Genomic DNA, 23,103 nt, shown 5'->3' with positions numbered 1-23,103 from the left:
AGGACCTTCACCTCCTCCCAGGACAGTCCTCCATCCTAGGGCCACTGCAGTCCCCACTGCAGGACAATGCTGCTCCAGCTCCTCCCACTGACACAGCACTGCTGTGCTCCTGAGGACGTGAATGCCAGGCACAGAGGTGCCTGCCACTCAGATAGACACACACCTGGCATGAAGTGTAGCAGTTGGGACTGGCAAGCAGGCTTCCCTGATGGCTCAGTGTGACTAGCAGGGGCCTGCAGTGCTGTGCTGAAAGAGGCACTGTGGTCCCGCAGCCCCCGCCCCCCAGTCAGGGCATGAAGCAGCACTGACCAGCTCAATGTGAGTCAGCTGCTGGGCCAGCACCAGGGGGTCGCAGCACACGCCCAGGATGTCCTTCTGGGCGGCTGGTGGCTTGGTCTTGAGGATGGGCCCCTTGTCTACAGCCGGTGGCCGGAGCTTCTCGCGCAGTTCCTGGAGCTGGCTCCGGGCAGCCAGGGACAGCAACAGGCTCTGCGTCATCTGGGCAATGGCCTTCTTCACTGTGCCATTCTCCTGTGGGGTTGAGGGCAATAAGGGTGCCAGCATGGGCTGGCAGCAAGGCCACCACCACTGTGGGTAGGATCCATCTCACCTCCAGGGATGTGCCTGACCAACGTGAGCCCACAGCTCCTATCTAAACCTCAGCCTTCAGGCCTTCAAGGACAAAGTGGGGCGCAGTGTGGGCTCCTCTGAGGACTGCTGGGGAGGGGTCTCAGTGGGCTGTCCTGCTGCAGAACAAGGCCAAGGGCAGAGACAGGCTCAAGGCTGAGCTTTTGGGTCTGAAAAGCATGACTTTTTCAGAGGCGGCCCACTGAGGTGCTTCCTGCAGCAGGAGCGGCCCATAGAACAGTTCAAGGCATGGGAAAGGCTTCTGCCAAAGCCAGGAGTCTCTGCCCCCTAGGTGGGGGCAGCCTGGGATCCCTGGCTCCTCCTGGAGTACTCTGGGTGAATAGGAGCTGCTAAGCATAGGGAATGCTTCTACTGTGGAGGCCCAGTTGGCCCAGGCATCTCCAGTTCTCTCTCCACCAAAGGCAAGGGTGAAGACATTTGAAAAATGGGAGGCCTATTTAAAGGCTTACCCCCACCTCCTCTCACTAATCCAGGACAGGCAGAATCTTACAAACTCTCATTAGGCTCCCACTCCAGGGACAAGAACAGCAAGGGCCAGGAGAGGGTCGAGGCAATGATCGCCAGGCCTGCAACTGGGCTGCAAGGTCCCTGTGTGCAGTATCATGAGTGACTCTGGCCCACTGCTGGCCAGCTGAGCTGTCATCTGGGGGAAGGGAGGTTGAATGGGGCCACCCAGCAACTCTCCTGGGGGAGTAACATGGAAGGGGACCACATACAGAATTATCCCCGAAGCCCCCACCCTCCCAAGGGCAGACCCTGACACACACCCAAGGACCCTGACCAGAGCCCAGGGAGCACTCACCTCGTCGCACTGGGTGACACGGTGTGTGATGGCTTTCAGCTCAGCCATGGCCTTCTCATCCTGGAAGTCATAGGGGAAGGCCTCCGTCCACTCCTTCAGGAGCTGCACGATCTTGGCTGAGAAGGACTTCAGCTTGGCCTGGGGCAGCAGAGGATACAGAGTGAGGCCCCACAGGGCAGAGCAGAGGACAAGATGGCAAATTGTGCAAGCTTCCCACATCCCCGAGCCACACCCCAGGCCCTGTGCTGGGCACAGCCCCCAACTGCGTGCCACCTGCAGTTTGGCCAGACCTGAACCACCACACGACTCCTGTTTGGTTCCTTCTTTCTTCCCCTTAAGTTGGCTTTCTTTTTCACTTAAATAAACTTATATTCAAAAAACCTACCCCATCTCTAAGGTGACAAAAAACTAATTCCATTTGCTATAATTAGAAGTCACCCATAAAAACAACACAGTAAAATAACCCAAGCCAAGCCATCTAGTTAGAGGAGAGCTCCCGTCTGCCCCCCGCGGTTGAAAGCAGGGCGACAGCGCTGAAAGCGGTGTGACCCTGAGGCGAGGCGACGCGCCCCCGCGCCCTAGTCCACAGGCACGCACAACCCAACCCCAGCCATGACCCCACCCCCTGGTACTACCCTGGACCCCACCCTACAACCCCAGCTAGGCCACGCCCAACTCTAGCCCTGACCCCGCCCCCCGACTCCACCCGGAACCCCGCCCCATGCCTCCAGCCCCTAGCCTTGACCTCACCTCCCGCCCCCTGCCCCGACCCGTGCCCCAGCCAGGCCCCGGATCACCTTTTCAGGCCCGGCCTCCAGCTGCTGCTTCTGCTCTACACAGATCTGCCCCACACGGGCCAGCAGGTCATGAGGGGGCATAAAGACCCGGGAGCTCAGGAGAAAGGTGAAGATGTATGTCCTCTGAAGGCAGGAGACGGAGAGAGGGCGGAGGGAGGGTGAGGCTTGGCGGAAGCAGGCCCCCCGGGGGCTCACCGCGCTGCTTCACCTGGCCCGGCTGCTTCCCAGGCCCAGCACCGCCCGTCCGGCGGCCATGCCTTCGCCTGCCCGGTTCCCTTCGCCTTGCAGGCCCTTCCTCCTCTTACTGCTACCTCGGCCCTGCCTACCTAAGAGGCACAGCTCGAGCCCCGCCTCCCAGCAGCTCTCCGAGGGCTCCTAGCAGCCTTCCTCCACTGGGATTCTCCCCCTCTCTGCCCCAAGCCACCATAGGGCTAACCCCACCCTGGGACGTTGGTAGGGCTCCATGGGGCTCGCTGCGCCAGGATGCAAGCCAGCTGCTTCTTCAGATCCTCGTGGGCCGGGCTGGAGGTCAGCGGTGGGGAGGGTGGGGGATGCAGGGAGGTTGGCACAGGAGCGGGGCCTATCGGGAGCAGGGCTGATCCATGGGGCGGGGCCTCATCAGCAGGGCCGAGGCCCCATCAGCAGGGGCGGGGCCTGAGAAGCAATGGTGGTGGGGGTCCCTGCACTCTCTGACCATCTCTGGGCCTAGACCCTGACTGCCAGAGCAGGGCCCCTCCATACCACATCCACATGCCCTCCATCGAGATCCTCATGGGCTGGGTTCTTGGGCCTTTTGTCTAATGAGGGTCAATGTCTGTGGGAACTTCACTTTGGCTCCTGCTTGTGGACAGGGTAGACTTGCAGGTCAGGGAGACTGCCTGGGACTCCCTAGAGGGACTCTGCCCCACGTGGCTGCTGCACGTGGGCTGGGCTGCCCAGGAGCCTCTGCCCCTACTCCCAGCCCACATAACCCGGTTTTTCTTGCCCTAGCCAGAAGCAAGCCAGGTTGTATTTGCTGGGAGTACAGGCCTCCTGGAGCAGGACTCAGGGGCCTGGGCTGGCACTGCCCACCGCAGCCCTCCCTGGAGTCACCTGGAGCACCGGGGACTCCTCTAACATCCTGCAAACCTCCCACGCCCTGCCCCAGGCTGTGCAGCATGGGGACTTGGGGGGTCAGAGCCAGCACATCTCTCAGGGTCCACCTTCTAAGGAGACAACCAAGATGTGGAGGAAAGGCCCGCCATGGAGCTCTTGGCCAAGGGCAGGGCACCCAAGGGGAGATGCCTGTGCATCTCCAAGGAGGAGAAAGGAGACTGTGTGTGTGTGTTTGTGTGCATATGTGAGTGTGTTCAGCTACCTGTGCACATGCGGAATGGTGGGGTGGCGGGGGAGGGGTAGATGCTTGGCAGAGGAGCCAATGCCCAACTGGACTCTCCTGCCCCTACCATCCCTCTGTCCTCTCCTGGGAAGCTGGTCAGATCCTAGGGCACAGGGACCACACTGGGTGACTGCCAAGTTGGCTCCTCTGGGGTAGGCCTCTGAGAGGGGCGGCTTCTCCAGCTGCGGCATGAGGCCCATGTCCCACAGATGGTCCTGCCCTGGACTACTTCAGGGCCTTGGGCCTCTCCCCTGGCTCTGCCCTGTGAGCACTCACCAGCCTGTCTGCACTGCCATCTCCGGCCCCAGCCAAACCCTGACAGGGCTTACGGGACGGACAGAAGGACAGATGGAGGAAGAGGAGGAGTGGGCAACAGAAAGGCAAGGCCCCCTCACCGAAAGCCCAGAAGGCAGAGGAAGCCTGGCAGGTGGTGAAGCCAGGCTGACTGCAGCCCCGTTCATTGGAAGCTAGAGGGCAGCATCCCTCCTGCCCACCTCCCTGCAAGCTGTCTGACTCCCAGGCTGACAAGCAGGGCAGGGAGGGAGAGGGGGTAGCATGACGTGGGCAGGACTGGCCCTCCCAGAGGGTAAATGCTCAGCTCACAAGAGGGAGCTGGCAGGCCCAGTGCCACTGCTGCTAAGAGACATCACCCTCCAGGGGGAGGGAAGCCACACTTGACAAGGGAACGCTTTCTCTGTTCCAAGACTGTATCATGCCACCTTGAGGTGAAAAGGGAGGATTAGGGTTGTTGCCTAGGAACAGTCCCCAAGTCAGCCTGAACAGTGCTCTGCTGACAGGGCAGGGCAAGCCAGGCCATCTCCTCTTCATTCTGGACCACCAGGGTTTATGTACAAACCAGCTTCCCAGCTCAGCCCTGGGCTCCAGGACCTGCGCTGGGCGTGACCTCGCCAGGACCCCAAGTGCTGGCTTTGCCCTTTAAAACTCCTCTTCCTCCTTGGAGGCCCTGCTCAGAACTCAGGGCCTTGCTCGGCCCTTGTGTGTTTCTGCTTCCTGTGTCCCCAAGATCATCTCCTCCTGCCTGGGGCAGCAGCAGGGAAGTCACAGCAGGTTTCCCCAGGCCCCCTGCTAGCTGGGGGTGTATGCAGAGCAGAAGGCAGAGAAGGCCCTGGAGGTGGGCCTGGGCCCTCCACTGCCCTGCCCCTCCTGCAGCCCGGTCCAGCTCTACCATTCTGTGGGGGCCTCCCTTCCACACCTGACATCTGCTGGAGCCCAGGTCACCCCATTAGTCTCACTCCACAAGACCCCACGTACTCACATCGGGGTAATAATCCACTGTGGGAACAAGGTGCTCCATCAGGGCCTCCAGGGACCCAGAGATGAGGCGTCCATCTTGGAAGATGAGGTCCCCGGAGCCACCACCGGCCCCACCTCCACGCTCCCCCATGCCAGGCTGCACCTGTCCACTACAGCTGGGCCCAAGGATGCTGGAGAAGACAACGGACGTCTGGGGCATAGTTTCCTGGGAGAGAAGAGCAAGGACATGAGGCATCAAAGGCGCCTCCACAGCTCCACAGACCCTCCTCCCAGGCAGCCTACAGCCTGCATGCATGTGCACAGGGGTGCGTGGCAGGGGCACAGCAGTACTGGCAGAGGGCACCCGCATCCCAGGGCAGGGGCAGGCGGGCTCCTCAGTGGTCCCCCAGCTGCTGCACATCTGATCACTGTGTCTTCAGCTCCCTGTGGACCAGGCCTCATTCCAGGGCCCTGGACACTCAGAGCCAGCAGAGAAGAGAAACTCTGGAGAAATCGTCCGAGGAGGGACAGGGAGCCCATGGTGGGCAGTCAGGGCCGCCTGGGGTGAGAGGGCTGTGAACAACTGATGGGGCTGGCCACGCAGCTCCCAGGATAAGAAAGGAACACCCTAGGCATGAGGGACAGTGGGTGCTGAGGTCCTGACCCAGAGATGTGTGCAGCCAGGAGCTGGAGGGCAGTCTGAGAACTCGGGGCCGGACACACAGGCTGCATGTGCTGCTTCGTGAGGTGGGAGCCTGGGGCTCTGAGCACAGTAGTCTGACTTGTGGTGGCTGCTGCGTGAACGGTGGGTCTTGCCACAGCCCAGGGAGAGCTTGCTCAGGCAGGTGGTAGCAGGAGTAGTGAGCAGGGCCACTCCACACGGTGAAGGTCTGGGGCCGAGCGGCTGACCAATATGAGGTGGGCGGGGCTGAAGAGAGATCTGGAACTGGCTTTGAGTGAATCTGAGTGCTCCTGAGATGCAGATGTCTGAGCAGCGGGGCCTCCTGGCGGGCTCAGTGCCCACACTGGGACTGTCCTCCATGGCATGGCCCACTGTGACGGGGCTCAAGGTCTCACCACACCCTGTAGCTGGGAGTTCTTGTGAAGCCTAAGGGAGTCTGAAGCCCTCTGGGCCTGTTTCCCCAGTGCCCCAGACAGCCAACCATGCCTGGGAGGAGCCAAGTGGAGACTGGGCAATGCAGCATTTGCCAGCCTGAGAGCCAGGGGTGGCCTGCCTATGGCCTTGTCTGCACACAGAGCCAGCCTCACCCTCCTGGCCCTCAAGGGAAGGCAGCACAGGTGCCAGCAGCTGAGGTCAGGTGGAGGAACCAGGCCCTCCTGCCATTTTGGCCTTAGTTTCCCCTCTGGGCAGAGCATGTTGCCATGATTACTTCAGTGCCATGACAGGACCATGGGCCCCTGCCCTGTAGGGGCCTTACAAGCAGAGAGCGGACCACCTGCCCACCGCCCGCCGCCCCATACACACACACACAGCACATCCCTGTCCCTGCCACCAGGGAAAAAAGGGCATCCGGCCCAGATGACACTGGTTTTCCCACCAAACGCCTAAAGGTTTCCTTGGAATTCTTAGAAAATCCTTAGCAAGGAGAGCAAGAACGCAACCAAAGGCCCCACAATGAGGCTGGGTGGAATCTCTAGGCCCCCAGGCTCAGTGCTGTCCCCATTCCAGGGCAGGGAGGTCATGGCTCAGACACACAATGCTCCCCTCAAACTCAGGCCAGCAGTGGTGCCTCACACAAGTTAGAATGCACATTCTCAGGCCTAGCCCCAGACCTGCTGGTCAGAAACTCGGGGTGGCTGCTTCTGTACTCCAACACACCCTCTACTCCAGCCCAAGAACCACTGATGTGAGCCAATCCTTCATTTTTCAGATGGTGAAACTGAAGCACAGTGGGAAGGAACTCAATTAAGGAAATTCCAGGAGTTCCAAGTCCAGCCTAGGTGTCACCACCTCCAGGAAGCCTCCCTGGGTTTAACCTAGACTGTTGACCCACAAAGCCAGAAGTGGCTATATCATTCACCTGTGTGTCCTATTGCTGGCCCAGGGTGGCACTCAGTGACCATTTGTGCAATGAAGTCATGAAGGTGGGCTCACAGACCTCTTGTTGCCCACAGCTGCTCAGCACTGTCTCAGGCATCTTACCTGAGGCCAATGCACTGAGACAACTTCCCCAAGATCACAGTTCTGGGTTCAAAAGGTGACCAACAGGTGGTAACCTTGGTCAGCTGGGCCTCCTCACCCCAAGCTCTTGGGGTCATCAGAGAGGGCATTTGCCATGCCACTGGCCTCTCCCACTGCAGGCTGCTCTGATCAGGAGGTAGTATGTGGGGGATGCACTCTGACACCCCACAAACTCAGCCCGAGCCGATCCCCCACAGGGCAAGGCCACTCCACATCCAGCCTTCAGAGAGACCTGCCTCAGGGCCAGGCCTGCCTAGGAGCTGAGGAGCCAGCCTAGGGACCCAGCCCACTGGTCAGCAGCCAGAGAGGGGCTGGGAAGGCCACGTGGGAGCTGGTCACCTTCGAGGGTGGGGGCCTGGACGAGGAGCACGCAGGGATGTCCCAGGCAAGCAGGGGTTCTGCACATGCTCACAATCCTTTCGGGGAGTCAGCAGAGCCTGAGGGGGGTCGTGTGGAGCCTCACTGACCTGAGAGGTGGGGTGCTCTGGGTTCCTTCTGTCCTGCCTACCTGGAGACCCACCTGGGGACATGGCCCAGTGCTAGGTCTCCTGCATTCAACAGTTTTAAACCAAGACCTTGCAGGTCTGGGGGATGCCCCATGAGCCTCTACCCCCGAAAGCTCAAGCCTAGCAGGGCCCACCCTGCCCAGCCATGGAGCACTTCGAGGAGGGTCTCCAGGGCTCAGTGCCAAGTGGAGAGGTAGGTTCACTACATGGCTTTTCCCGGGCAGGAATCCTGGCCCCGCAGCAGGCCCACTCCTTGTTCCTGGGTGCTTCTGGCCAGCCCTCGACCTTCCCAGCTGTGAAATGGTGATGATGACAGCACTTCCCCTGCGGGGTCCCCTGCCGGCCACCCCCACCCAGCCCTGAGGTCACTTGTTCTTGCATCTGCTTCCTCCTCGCCCCAACAGCAGGGACAGGCACTTCAACATGCAACTGCAAACCTGTGTATCTGAACAGCTGTGTCTACCCCCAGGCGGCCCCTTCCCAGGGAAGAACTGCACACTGGGCCCTTGGCTCCAGTCACAGCAATAGCGATCATAATACAGTGATGGCCAGGGTGCTGAACACTGAAAACGGCAATGCTAGAGGTGAAGAATCCCAGTTACTCCTCCCAATCACCCCCTATGCTCCCAGAGAACCCTTTATTCCCTTATGCAGACGAGGGCTGAGTAACTGCCCCAGGTCACAGCCAGAGGGCAGCAGTGCCAGGATTCACACTGAGCAAGCAGCAGGGGCAGGCAGGGAGCCCAAGTCTGAGCCTGGCTCCACCACCTGTCTTGGCTGTATCAAGATCCTCAAACCCTCGGAGCCTTAATTTGTCTATAAAATGGGCACAGGGAGCACTACTTTAGGGGTTTGCAGGGAGGATCAGAGGAGCCCCTGTGTAAGGTGCTGGGCACCAGGTACCTCCTCACCCCCAGGAGCTGACTCCCACCAGCATGATTGCTCAGCACCTCTCCAGCCCACACAGGAGGCACTGCTTATTCTAGACACACTGGCCCTTTGTGTCTGGGCACTGTGGAGAGCTCAGGAAGCCCCCCCAGGGCTAGGCAGAGACAGGGCTGTGGCGGGCCAGCTTGCTCAACCAGCATTTGTGGGAACCATCACTTCCACCCCAAGTCCAGCTGGGGCTGGCCTGGACAGAGCAGGCCACCCTGACCCCAGAGAACCAGATCCTGCATGGATGCTCTAAGGCCAAGTGTGGTCCCCGAAGCAGGAGCAACACCTTCTCCTGAGCCAGAAACTGGTGGAATTGGGCCCAGTGCTCCCCCTTCAGGTAGCTCATCTGCATACTAGAGTTCTAGACCCTTCCCCTACAGCCTCTCAGTTCCAAGTGTGGCCGCTGGACCTGCAGCTACAGCATGACCTGTCGCTTGTCAAAGTGCAGATCTCAAGTTCCAGGCCAGGCCTGCTGGGTCACATCTGCTGCTGAGCAAGACACCAGATGAATCATGTGCAGGTGAATGGAAGGCCTGGGAAGCCACCTGTGTGAGAGCCTCAGCCTCCAGGTAAGCTGCACTGGCTAACCCAGGGCAGGGGCCGGGTACAGAGGCTCATGCCTGTAATCCCAGCACTTTGGGAGGCCGAGGTGGGTGGATCGCTTGAACCCAAGAGTTGGAGACAAGCCTGGGTAACATAGAGACCCCTGTCTCTACTAAAATTAAAAAAAAAAAAATAGCTAGGTGTGGTGGCATATGTCTGTGGTTCCAGCTACTTGGGGAACTGAGTCAGGAGGATCACTTGAGCCCAGGAGGTTGAGGCTACAGTGAGCCATGATCATACCACTGCACTCCAGCCTGGGCAACAGAACCAGACCCTGCCTCAATCAATCAATCAATAAACAAACCAGGGCAGGCCCTCGGCTGTAGTACGTGCACACCAGCACCACGTGGCGATTTTCAAAGACACCGTGCCTGACCCCCACCCCAACAACTCTAATTTAACTGGTCTCGGGGGCAGGAGAGGCACTGGCATCTTCCACAGACTTCCAGGAAGCACGGGGAGCCTCTCTCCTGCCTCAGCTGCTGCTGGCCGCATCAGACCCATCTCGAGGCAGCAGACCCTGTGAAGGGCTCAGGAAGCACCCTCCCCCTTCCCCCGGGATGTAGGCACAGATGGGGCCGGAGCCAGCCAGTGTGCCAGACCAATGTCTGTGGCAACCCTCACCTGGAAGAGCAGCAGCCCCTTGCAGGGAGTTGGGGACAGGCTTTCACCCAGCAGTCCCTCTGGCTCCTTGCAGCCCCTCCTCTGTTCAGGCAGGAAGGAAAGCGCCTCCTAATTATAGAGCTAATCAACGCAGAAGAAACGTGCTCACAGTGAGGCGGGGAAGAGTGACTCACTGTCTCCTGGAGGACGCGCCTCACTCCCTTCTCACCTCCCACACAGGGCCAGTGGGCACAAGGGCAGTTCAGAGGCCCAGCCTGCTGGTGAGAGGGGGGTCCTCTTCCATCTCGGGAGAGAGCCAGTTTCCATACTTGGCTTTACTTGGCTCTCTAGGAGCAACATTTGAGAAGCGGGTCCTCCCTGTATCTGAGCCCAAGTCGTCCTGGCTGGGCCTTGAGGGTCACACCCTTGCCCTGCACAGCCTCAGCAGCACTGTGGGAGGCCTGGAGTGGAGGCTGCCTGAGAGAGGCTGAACCTAGAGGCCCCTTGCCACCTGCCTGCCGGGATGTGCTGCAGCAGGCCAGAGGGGAGGTGGCAGACAACAAGGCACAGGGCTCTCCCCAGGCCTCCACTACTCCGCCTGATTGTGGCTGTCCCAGCCTTTTCAGGCTTGACCCAAGGTGCCCCACCTGGCACATGTGCTGCTGTCCCCCAGAGGATGAAGTGACTCATGGGGTCCTGCTGCTGTCCCGCCTTGGTCTGCCACAGGTGATACTATCCTGAGAGGCCCCGCAGCTGCACCCCGGTCTCTCATGCCCTTGTCTGCAGCCCTGCACACCTGAGTCCGTTCCCGCAGTTGCAGATCCTGGGCCTGGGACTGCAGAGCACACCAGAAAACAGGCTCTGTCCCCACACCTGCGGGAAGCCTTTGGGTGGCCCTGAGCCTGCTTCCTTGGCCGGACACTGGGTGTGGAATGTCTTGTCCCACTTCCCTGCAGGGTTGCAGTAAGGTTGAAGTGAGAGATGGAAGCTAGTGCGGTTGTGTGCCTGGAGCGGAACCAGATATGTGGTTCTGTGCCACCCACATCTAGGCCTTGCCTCAATGGTGCCCAGTGGCCCAGCACTGGATGCCACTGCTTCTGACCTGTGGCCTCTGACCTAGGCCCTTAGGACCATGGGCACACACGACACCGCCAGCCCTGGGAAAGGTTGGGGCTGGGGCAGGTTAACACCTTGTAGGAATCCTCACCCCAGAGGCACTGTTTTGAGACACAGAAGTTTCACAGAGCCTCCCCAGAGATGACTGGGACGCCACCTGATGTTGGAACACATCCCAGCATCTCTCCACTCGCTCCCGGCCTCCTGCTGCCCGGGACTGTGCTTCCCAATAAAGCGAGCACAGCCAACATTTCCCTGAGCTCTGATCTCAGGTCTAAGATGGGCTCTGAGACCTTGCACACCACCCCGTAGAGTGAGTAGGGTAGAGGAAGGGCTGTCATCTGGTTTCTCAATCCCCTCTGACTCTAGAACAGCCACGTGCTGATGGCACCAAAGTGCCAAGAGGGGAGAGGCCAGGAGCCTGCATCCACATGTGGGCCAGGCCTCCCATCGGCGGTCAGCCTGGGGCAGTTCCTCCGTCTGTGTGAGCCTTAGTGGCACTCGCACCTGAACCTCATGGTGGCTGTGGGGAGGGCGGGGGTGGCAGGGAGACACGTGGAATGTGGCTTCCAGCCTAGCACGAGTGCTCACACGCGGGGCGTGCTTCAGTGCAAGTGAACGCTGCTCTCGGGGCTCTGCTCAGCCTGGGTGAGGGACTGCGGGAACACAGCCCTGGATCTCTGGGACCTTTTGCAGTGGGTATGTTCTGGAGCTCGGCCTCAGTACAACTCAGGGGAGAGGCACTTTTAGGGGACATAGCCTAAAACTTTAGCTTCTGAATATTCACAGCTCCCCCCACAACACTCACACACACAGGTTCACACAGGTGCACACATGCACACACAGATGCACACGTCCCTTCACACCAAGGAATACACTGTGCCAAGCACGCAGCACTCAGAGTGGAGGGCACTATGTTAAGTGGAGCAAGCCAGGTACGGAAAGACTAATGCTGCATGTTCCCACTCAGGTGGGAGCTGAAAACCTTGCTCTCATGGAGGTAGACAGTAGAATAATGGCTACTAGAGGGCAGGAGCAGGAAACAAAGATAGCTTAGGCAACCAGTACAGGCACACGTTTAGATAGAAGAAATAAGTTCTAATATTCCATAACAGACTCAGGTGGCTATAGTTTGCAGCAATGTACTATATACTTCCAAAGAGATAGAAGACTTGAAATGTTCCCAACACATAGAAATGATAAATGCTCGAGATTATGGACACCCCAAATACCCTTCCTTGATCATCACACACCTCGTGCATGTAAAAAATACATGTACCCCATAACTATGTAAAATACTACATATGAATAAAAGAAAAGAATAGCCTGGGGAGAGGAAAAAAGCATAGAGAGCAAGAATGGAAGCGGCTAGACTAAGGGTCCAGGGTGAGAAGAGGGGAGGGGGCAGCTAGGATCTGAGAAACTCCAGCCTTTTAAGAAAGTAAGAGGAGGGACCCTATGCAGCCCCAGTGCCATGAGAGATCCTGGGAGAGAGAGGAAAAGAGGGATGTTTTTCCCAAAGAGTATGAATGACATTCATTTTTGCAGCCTCTTCAAGAGACGTTGGAGAGTTTTTTGTTGTTTTTTTTTTTGTTTTGAGACAGAGTTTTGCTCTGTGACCCAAGCTTGGAGTGCAGTGGCACGATTTTGGCTCACTGCAACCTCCACCTCACAGGTTCAAGCGATTCTCCTGCCTCAGCCTCCTGAGTAGCTGGAATTACAGGTGTACACCACCATGCCCAGCTAATGTTTGTATTTTCAGTAGAGACGGAGTTTCACGATGTTGGCCAGGCTGGTCTTGAACTCCTGGCCAGTCTCAAGTGATCTGCATGCCTCAACGTCTCAAAGTGCTGGGATTACAGGGTTTAGCCACCGCACCCAGCCTGCTATCCAGTTTTCTAATGTGGCCCATGCCCGCCCCCCAGGCAGCACACAGAGAGAGGCCATCTGCCTCTGGCCTCATGTGTGCAAAAGCTGGATGCACTCCTCAGGAGGGGCACCCACACAGCATGTACACCTTTCCTGAGCTGATGCACAGTCCTTCCCTCCACTCAAACTCCAGCCATGGGCTCTGAGAACTTGCACCCTGCCCCATCACCCAGGAGCCCCTGAGAGCTGCAGCTACGATGGAGTCCCAGTGGCTCCCAGCCCAAACCTGTGGCCTCACTGCAGCCAGGCCCTGATGTGTGTGTCGTCTTCCTGTGTACCCATTCATGTGTCTAGGCCTGGGCAGCAGCTGGGTCCCTTCCCACTCCCAAGTGTTCTTTCTGTGTCCTACACTGAGGATGCCCAGCAATGAGGAGACCCAACAGAGCCACGGGAGGCCTGACACCACTGTGGCCTCATAAAAGACCCCCGGGGAAGGGGGACGCAGGGGTCAATGAGTATTGACCCACCCTGCCCCCCTTCAGGGGTGTGTGCACAGAGTACGTCTGTCCAGCTCCCCAAAAGGGACTATGGGAGGAGCATCAGAAGGTGGCCCCATGGGGTAACTGGCCATCCTCCAACACCGCCAGCCCCACCACAGCAGAGAGTGGGGACAACAGGGCAGGAGGGGACAAAGTCTCCTGCACAGCCGGACAGGAACAGGGTCAGGCCTCCATTCAATTTCAAAGGGAAGAGCGGTCTAGGGCAGGATTCTAGCACACTGTCGGAATCTAGCACACTGTCGGAATTCTAGGACCCCTTCTGGATCCTGGAGTCTGCAGTTCTGGAAACTTCCAAAGCAGGGATTAGCCTTCACTTGACTAACCTTGCTTTGCTTTAAGTGTGCATCATTAGGAGTTAGAGTGAGCCGTGTGCTGCCATTCCATGACTCATCTTAATGCAATTCTCCCTCATCCAGGGAGGCAGCCCGGAGAGGCCCGTTTTTCAGATGGGAACACTGAGGCTCAGCTCACAGGACCCATGAGGCCGTAATGTGCAGGTCTGCCCAGGTCTGCCCAGGTCTGCCCTGCTGTTCAGCATTGCCCCTGAGAGCGCCTGGTGGGGGCATGGCCCCCTGAGCATCAAGTGCAGGCTGAAGCCCTGGCCCAGACATGTGGACAAGCACACATTCCCATGACCTTCTGCAGATGATTCTGGGGACCGATGAGCTCTCAGAAGCTCATCCGTGGACCTCAAATTAAGAAACTCAGCTTCATGGAAAACTGGGACAAAAACAGCCCTCAGGGCCCATCATGCATGAGTCCCAGGGATCTGCCAGGAGGTGGAGGAGGGGCTCGAGCCAGCCCCCTGCCTCTGCCAGCCTTGGCAGGGGGGCTTCTTTCTGAGGCAGCACGTGGGCTTCTATTTTTTAACCTACTCAACAAAAACGGAGACTATTTTTAGCTCAGCAAGCTGCAGGGCATCACAATTAGCAACTGAAAATTACACATCTCGCCTGTCTCCCCTCTCTTGGCTGGCGGAGAAAGCGTGCTCCTGGAGGGAGCTGGGGGCAGCCCTGTGCCATGACACTGGCGGGCCTCAGGAGGGGAGGGACCCACGCACCTACCTGGGCTGGGCTGGATGCATGCCATGGACCCAACAGAATGGGCCCTTTGCCCTTCAAGGGATAACCGGCCAGTTCTCTGAAATTATCGGCACTGGGCTGGGGAAGGAGGTGGGTGTTCCCGGAGCCCTATTCTTTGCCCATTCATTCATTCATTCATTCACAAGTGCTAATGATCCCTACTGGAGATACACCAGGGAAAAAAAAACAGGGCTCTCTGCCCCAGAGAGCACCCCACAGAGCCTGTGTGGTGCCACACATAACGGCCACAGATGGCAACATGATATTATGGGTTCAGAGAGAATCCGTGCTCCAACCGAGGGGAGAGAAGGTCAGGAACATGAGTGGGAAAGCAGTAACCTCTGCCTGGGCTGTGAGGTTGGCCTCCCTGCGGAGGTGAGGCCTCAGCCGACTGGAAGGAGCTTCTGGGAAAGGACTAGCGGAGTGAGTGGACAGAAGGGCTGGCGCCAAGGCCTGGGAGCTTTGGCCCATTAGTTCTCTGGCAAACCCTCCCTGGGGCACCTCCTGGCTGGCTCACTCGCTCCAAAACATGCACTGACTGATGATGTGTATGTCAGCCCTGCTAAACCTGGACCTGTGATGTGCCAGGGTCAGGGTCCCCAGCAGTGCCAGGCTGCCCCCCAACCTGGCCTGGTCCCCACCCTGCCAGGAGCAGGGGCGCTGGAGCCACCAGCACCCTGGGCACATTCCACCGCCACCACCATTGTCATCGGTACTCAGGGTCTATGCCTACAGTGGGTGGGCCGCCTGCCCCACTCTGCGAGGGTCTGGGCTCTTCCCACCAGGACATCGGGAATGAGGCTTCCCTCCCCAGGAGGCTCTCCCAGGATGCAGCAGGTGATTCCTGATTCTCTTGGTGGACCATCTTGTGGGGGTCCTCACCTTACATAGCAGGGAGTACTCAGCAGGGAGTCAGGTGCAATTCGTAAGTGAAGTGCTTGTTTGAGTGTATGGGAGGCAGACACCACGGTTACAAGATTCATCGTGCAAATGCACATCTTTTGCTAAACCTTCAATGGGCCCTTTGCCTCAGTGAGGATTTGACCCCCTCCTGGATAGGAGACAGTGCTAGGTAGCTGGCCCAGGGGCTGTCCCCACCTAGAGAAGGCCGTCGGGATGTGGCAGTGGGCCACATCACAGGGAAGAAGCTGCCCGCCTTGAGGAAGGTAGAGGGCTGAATGTGCCCACTTGGCTTGAAGGCTCAGCCACCCTCAGGGAGGAAAGAAAGCAGGGCACTGCTCCTGATGGGATAGGAACCTGCATGGGGTGGCAGAGGAGGGGGAAGGAGGTTAGGGGCCTCCTCCCTTCCACGCAGCATGCAGCAAGGACAGACTTCACCCCATCTCCCTCCTGAGCTCCATCAGCACTGGTCAGATGGCGGAGGCAGCTGCACCTCCTTTGCCGCTCACCTTTCCCATCTTACACACCCTTCCCCATCCTCTGACCCTGCCAGTCCAGAGCTGCGTTCCCAGACCAGTAAAAAGAGGCCTCTGGGGTCCCACCTACACTGAGAGGCACGGTGGAGGGAAAGAAATGAGGTAGGGGCCACCCTCACCTCCTGGATGTCACTCACTGGCAGGAGAGCCCAAGTGAGGAGAGCCGATGGCCCACAGACCCACTGGGGCTGCTGCACCCTCAGCTGGCGGAGCGCACTGGGACCTGGCCCATCCCAGCATGAGGCTGGGGGACCTGCATGGAGCTGAGAGGAGGGGTGCCTGCCCCAGGCAGCTCCCAACCCTTCCATCCCCCTTTGGCTCCCACTTCTCTATCACCCCTGTCCTGGTGACCTGTGTCCCTCGCTCATGCTCCCCCTTCCCACGCCAGGGCTACGGTGCTCTCTCCAAGCTGGTGCTGCAGTCCCAGGCGCTGGACGACCCATATCAGCGCCTCCATCCCCACTGCACCTAGGCCCTCCCGGCTCTGTGGAAGAAGGCTGGGTGACCAGCCACAGACCAGCCCCTCCACCACACCCAGGTCCTCCCAGCTCTGTGGAAGAAGGCCAGGTGACCGGCCATTGCCCAACCCCTCTGGACATCATCTATCCACAATGCGCAGGTGAGTGACACCTGCCTGGGAGAGTCTGGGGCTTTGTCTCCACCATTTCTGAGATTCTAGTGCCTGCTAGAGGGACTAAAGCCAGGACTCTAGAAGCCACACCCTGACTCTGCCCAGGTTGGCCCCTGGCCTGCCCTCAACAGCAGGTGGGTCACATCAGAGCCCCTTCCCTCAACCGGGATGCATCAACCTCCTACTCCCTGACCCAGGGCAGGAAGGGATCTCCCACAACCACCCAGCCAACACTCATATGTCCTCCCCACCCCCAAACCCCAGCTCTCAGCCCGTCCTGATTGAGCTGAAACGTGTCTCCCTTGACTCCAGGGAGCCCTTGTCCCATCTGCTGAGGCCATGCACAGCAGATGGGCAGGGGCCGGCTGCAGGCCCAGGCTGGATCTAGGCATGGGCTGGGTGTCCAGTGGTAAGGGAGTGGGCCCCACTCCAGCTGGGAGCCGGCACCCTCCTCTGTGAGATGCCACCTCCAGCAGCTTCTTTCCAGGTGACCGTGAGCACTAAGTGAAGCCACGAAGCTCAGGACAGGCTCAATGCCTGGTGGGCTCTGATGGCATCGGCACTGCAGAGCACTAGCGGCCCTATAGGTTATCCAGCTGCCTCCCTAGACACACAGCTCTTGGGAGCTGGTGCCGCCCCCTCCCTCATCCCACTTCTGAGTCCTTCTCACCTCCCATGCAAGGGACAGCCAGTGCACCTGCTGCAGACAGCAACAAGCGAGGAGAAGCTGCCTCCTGCTTCTAGGCAGGTGGACCCACTGACCTGGTTGCACTGTCCTGTCCCAGGCATGGGGGACTCAGAGCTGGCTCTGGTCTAGGGGTGGGTGGCGTCGGGGGTGACACTTCCCTGCAAGTCACCTCTCCAGTCCTCACCCTCCTCTCTCTCAACCCCTGTGGCCTCTGCAGCAGCACAGTCCTTGGGAGCACATGCTGGTCCCATTCCTGCAGCAGGGCAGGGAGCTCCCTACAGCCCCTGCCTCTCCATCCTCCAGGCCAGGCAGGCATCAGAGGGCAGGGGCCACACTGTTTCACATAAGCCAAACTTCATGTACTGCGAAGAAGGGCTGGATTTACCTTGGTGAACCTTCCAGGCTGGCCAGGGCAGTCCCGGGACCTGGCCAAGGGCTGCAGGCCGGACTCCAATAAGGAGGCGGCTGCCTTGGGAACCAGCACGACAGCCCCTCGCAAGGGCGCCCGCTCCAGAGGCCTGGCCACAGGCGCGACTCAGATGATTAAAGCTTTGTTACAGACACATGATTCATTTTTTCCTTCTGAATTCCCTTCTATTACCCAATACAATTTGAATTGACTGAAGGAATCTGGCTGTCTCCTCTTCACACTCCTCAGATTCTGCCCAGTCTGGGTTTCTGCCTCTCCCTTTTCCCTTTCTGTCTAATCAGCTTCTTCTGGGCCTGCTCAGGGCACAGAACGTCATTGTCCACCAAGAACCATTCCATTCTTGAGACTCAATAGGCCCATGGATGCAGCAGGTGGGACTTCAGAGAACCCCTGCCCTTTCCCGGCAGGCGCTGGCAGCCTGGCTTCCCACTCTGGCTGCCTGGGGGTCCCTGTACCCTCTCCCCTTGGCCTCGCTCCCTCTTGGGGCGATACCATCAGATTCTGCAGGGGTAACAAGAGCCTCCTGCAGATGGGTGGGCAGCCCTGGGCCTCCCAGGGGCAGAGCTGGGCACAGGCTTGGATGGGGTCATGTGCAAACTCAGGCAACCTTGGTGGCCAGTTCTGTCCTTTCCAGGGAGACCCTCAGGGTGCCATGGAGGAGGGGGCTGGGAAGCAGTGTGCAGATTCCACCCCAAGTGAAATCAGCCCTCTGAGGTCCCTGTCCTAGATGGGTTATCCACTGACGATGGCAAGACAGAGTAGGGTGTCCTGCTGCTCATCAGTTCTGGGCAGTGGCCAGGGCACCTGCCGGCTCCAGTAGGAAGGCACCAGCAACCTGTCCTGCCCAGGCCCACCGGGGCACACTGCCCACATCCAGCCAGCCCTGGGGTCAGCCCCAAAGCAGCAGCCCATGACCAAGAGAGAGGGACAGTAAGCGGGCAGGGTCAGGGCTGAGGGCCTCCAGAGGCGGGAAGGGATGGACAGCCGCGCAGGCCACACACAGACCTGTTCCAGGTGAGCCACAGCCTCTGCCCTCCACAGCCACCTAGGGTGCTGGGATATAAAATAAAAACCATATGGTTCTTTTAAATGATAACTAATTCGGCTGAGCAAAGATCTTTCCTTTGTGTTTCAAAACAAATAAAAATCCATTTCCCTCACTTCAATTGTCATCCTCCTGGCAGATGACTGTGGGAGCAGGGAGCTCTCTCTGGGCCAGTCATGGGGGTAGGGGCAGGGGCACCCAGCTCCCTGCTGGGTCACAGAGCCATGGGGATGCTCAGCCCAGCAGCCTCTGGGAAACAGCACCCAGACACACGTCCTGACTGCCACCCCCATGCTGTGGACACAGGCAGCTCTCCTGTCACATGCTGTGTGTCTGTCCCCTGGCCCTGGGGGCTGGTAACCAGTGGTTAGACACTGGCCAGACCAGTACACAGGAATGTGTAATAATGTGTTGTGGTCCTTAGGGTCTCAAAATAAATGGCCAGGCACAATGGCTCACACTTGTAATCCCGGCACTTTAGGAAGCCGAGGTGGGAGGATTGCTTGAGCCCAGGAATTCAAGACCAGCCTGGGCAACACAGGGAGATCCCTGTCTCTACAAAAAAATTAACCAGGGGCAGTGGCATGCACCTGTAGTCCCAACTACTCAGGAGGCTGAGGTAGGAGGATTGCTTGAGCCCAGGAGGTAAAGGATGCAGTGTGCCAAGATCGTACCACTGCACCCCTGGGTGACAGAGCCTGGGCAACAGAGCAAGACCCTATCTCACCAGGTGTGGTGGCTCACTCCTGTAATCCCAACATGATGGGAGGCCGAGGCAGGTAGATCACTTGAGGTCAGGAGTTCGAGACCAGCCTAACCAACATGGTGAAACCCCATCTCTATTAAAAGTACAAAAAATTAGCCAGGCGTGGTGGTGCATGCCTGTAATCTCAGCTACTCCAGAGGCTGAGGCATGAGAATTGCTTGAACCCGGGAGGTGGAGGTTGCAGTGAGCTGAGATCACACCACTGCACTCCAGCGTAGATGACACAACAAGACTCTGTCTTAAAAAAAAAAAAAAAAAAAAGAAAGAAAAGGAGTACTTATGACAAGCAACTCAGCTTAGAGTGAAGTTACTGAGCCCTCAGAGTGCAGAGTGACAAGCACAGGTGTGGTGGACTGCAATGATCAGGTGATATCTGCTGTGGCCAGGCACCCCTTTGCCAGACCCAACAAGAAAGTGATGCCAAAAGCCAAAAGGCAGCTGAAGATGATGGCCAGGGACACTCCTGCAGAGGGCCATAAATACAAAGAAGCTGCTCATGACCAACTCCTTTCCGGGGAGACCCTCAGGGTGCCATAGAGGAGGGGCTGGGAAGCAGTGTGCAGCCCTGCGGAAGCACTGCCCTCGAGAACTCTGAGGCCTCTTTTCCTTTGGAGGCCACCAGATGCCCTGCTGGGAGAAGACTAGAGATCCCATCCCTCCACCCGGGGGTCTACGCTCCCTCTGCTCTGAGGGAACATGGACCTCGGGCAGTCAGCAGCTGGTCTCCCCCTCCCCTGACACTATGGTTCACTCCCGCCTCTCTTATGACTGCCTGGGTGTGTGGAATATATTTGCATGATTGTTGGTGTGTGAAAGCGTCCCAATAAACCGTGAATTTGTAAGCATTTAATTGGCTACTGAGTCATCCTGAAACCTCCCTGCATCAGTTAGCGCCACTAGGCTGATTCAAACCTGAGCCAGACACAGCCACCTCCACGCCTCCCCAGGGTGGCTCTCCTGCTGCTCCCCCTTCTCCAGATGAAGGAACAGAGGCCCAAAGGGCCTCAGTCACCAGCGCCAGTCTGGGAAACTGGGATTGGAGGAGCTGGAATTGGAACCCTGTCTGACGTGCCACCCAGGGCAACCAGCACAGGGCTCGAGGGGAGGGAGAATGGTGTGACACGGTGACAGCAGGGGGAGCCAGCCAGGCCTGTGGGATGGACAGGGCCTGATCCAGGAGGAGCTGCCCTTGCTGCATTTGCGAGCTAGGCTGCAAGCGCAGGGCAGCAAGGTGGGATGGGGGAAATCAGGCTGGGGTCCAAGGGGCCTGTGCTGGATTCCAGCCCCCACAAAACTGCCCACAAGCCTCACCACTAATGAGTGCCGTGGGCAGAGGGCCTCCCACCTGCTGGGCCCTGTGACACCTTCTGGGGGCTTCTGAGGCCCTGCTTTCCACTTCCCAGATGAGATACAGGTGTGGGGCTGAGGACAGGGCAGGGCTGGAAGCAGCCCAGGCCTCCTGCCTGCAAGTTGGACCTTCCTGTCCGTGTGGCCCAGGCACAGGGAGGGGCCAGGATACTGTGATTTATAAGAAGACATACAGTCATGCGTCCATTCGCGACGGGGATACCTCCTGAGAAATGCATCTTAGGCGATTTCGTCATTGTGCAAACCCCACAGAGTGACTTAACACAGACCAGGATGGCACAGCCCACTACACACCCAGGCTCCGTGGTACAGCCTATTGCTCCTGGGCTCCCAACCTGCATAGTGTGTGACCACACTGAATACTGGAGGCAAATGTAACACAATGGTAAGGATTTCTACAGCTAAACATAGAAAAGGCCCAGTGACGATATTGTATTATGAATCTCAGGGGACAACTATGTGGTGCATGATGCTGTCTTTTTTCCCAGCACACTCTCCTAACACTAAAGTGGTAAGTGTGTGCTGTGTGCTGATGGACTCCTGGACAGCCTGGCTGGGGGCTGGTTGTCAGGGCAACCAACCATGTGAATGAGGACTTTCACTCCCACCCCAGCTCTAGGGAGGAGAGAGAGGCTGAAGGTTGGGTCCATCACCAATGGCCAGTGATGCAGTCAGTCACGCCCACATAACAAGACCTCCACAAAATCCCAAAAGGAGCGGGTTCGGAGCTTCTGGATAGGTGAGCAGGTGGAGGGCCCTGCAGTGCAGTGCCTGGGAGGATGGGGAAGCTCCACGCTCCTTCTCACATTCCTTGCCCTGAGCATCCTTCCTCTGACTGTTCATCTGTGACCACTGTAAAAATCTGTATAGTAAGTGGGTAAATGGAAGCAAGTGCTTCCCTGAATTATGTGAGCCGCTCTAGTAAATTAATTGAATCTGAGAAGTGAGTCCTGGGAGGGCTGATTTGCTGGGTAGGTCAGAAGCATAGGCCACAACCTGACACTTGCAAATGGTATCTGAAGTCGAGGGAGGGGGGCAGCCTTGTGGGACCAAGTTCTCAACCTGTGGGATCTGACTCTGCCTCCAATATTGTCCAAATTGAATTACAGGGCACCCAGCTGCTGTCTTAATGTTAGAGAATCTGGTGTCAGAACGTTGTGCTGAATGGCTGAGAGTGGAGAGTAAGAAAAACACTTTATGGTTTTTTTTTTTCTCTAACCCTATTAGAGGTAAACTCCCAAGAACACAAAGCTATGCCCAGGAAATACAGTGAGCACCTCTTCACGCTGGATTCACAACCAGAAATTGCCCAGCAAGTGGTAGATGCCCAAGGGATGAAAATACTGCAGTTCACGCTCTCTGGATAGGGGACCAAGACATGTGAAAAACTGTGTCTAGAAACAGAAAGGCACATTCTACTGTCCAGAGTCTCTACCACATGGTCATATGTTATACCACTAATGAAACCCCATAAAGTCCCCAAACAGAAGTGTGCAGGTGAGAGAATGACATGAGCACAATGTACTATAGTTGGATATTAATACATAACTGATAAGCCAAAAAAAAAATACCCACTTCATAAAAAATTCCCTAAATCATGCCTGTGTTAAAGATTCAAGTTCCAATTAGAGATGTCAGAAAAATAACCTTTATAGGAAACTCTGGTTGGAATTTGATATGGCCAAAGCTGTACTCAGAGAAAAGATCATAGACATACTGAATAACATACTGAAGTAAACACTAAGCACTTGATTCAAAAAACTTAAAGAGCTTCTCAACAAAATAGCGAAACAAACTGAAAGAAGAAACTGCTAAAAGGCAAATTAGATGACTTAATCAAAAAATAAAGTAGAACTCCTTATAAACTTCAAGAGCTGATTCTTTGAAAACACAGATTTCAAGGATAACCCTCTTGCAATTCTAATCAACAAAAGGAAAGAAGAAAGGGAGGGAGGGCCAGGCACCCTGGATCATGCCCTGTAATCCCAGGACTTTGGGGGGCTCTAGACACCCTGTCTCTATTTCTTTAAAAAAATTATAAAAATTTATTTAAAAAAAGAAAGGGAAGGAGAGAAGAAGGAAGAAAGGAAGGACATGAAAAATACATTGGGCATGAAAAAAGGAAATCTAACTCCAGATACGTAGAAGAAAGTTTAAAACAAACAACTACCTAAATCTCTGGTAAATGATCTGCAAGAACTTTGAATGGTTATATCATCTAGAAAATATAAGTAACCAAAAATAGACTAAAATGTTTAGAACCCAAAAAGACCAATAACCATAGTACAAATTAAGTTGACAGCCAACTAAGCCTCTAGAAAAAATAAAAGCAAGCCCTGGCTGAAATAGTTTCTTTTTTTTTCTTTTTTTTTTTTTTTTTNT

General features: G+C 57.0%; 1 protein-coding gene across 3 annotated transcripts in view; it reads right to left on the bottom strand.

Moving 5' to 3' along the window:
• The window catches only part of RASGEF1A (RasGEF domain family member 1A), a 36,666-nt gene that overhangs the window by 5,754 nt on the left and 7,809 nt on the right, over positions 1-23,103 (bottom strand). For all 3 annotated transcript variants that reach the window (XM_017849051.1, XM_017849052.1, XM_017849050.1), the window contains exons 2-5: positions 4,902-5,105; positions 2,248-2,370; positions 1,451-1,588; positions 310-531 (exon numbers count right to left, since the gene is read on the bottom strand). In XM_017849051.1, coding sequence (XP_017704540.1) covers positions 310-531; positions 1,451-1,588; positions 2,248-2,370; positions 4,902-5,099 — 681 coding nt within the window. In that variant the 5' untranslated portion in view covers positions 5,100-5,105. The remainder of the gene's footprint in view (positions 1-309; positions 532-1,450; positions 1,589-2,247; positions 2,371-4,901; positions 5,106-23,103) is intronic.

This window comes from Rhinopithecus bieti, unplaced genomic scaffold (genome assembly GCF_001698545.2).
Source record: "Rhinopithecus bieti isolate Rb0 unplaced genomic scaffold, ASM169854v2 scaffold_32096, whole genome shotgun sequence".
NCBI classification, from domain to species: Eukaryota; Metazoa; Chordata; class Mammalia; order Primates; family Cercopithecidae; genus Rhinopithecus; species Rhinopithecus bieti.
The sequence above is the reverse complement of the archived record's forward strand: the minus strand, read 5'-3'. Positions and strand labels throughout refer to the sequence as shown.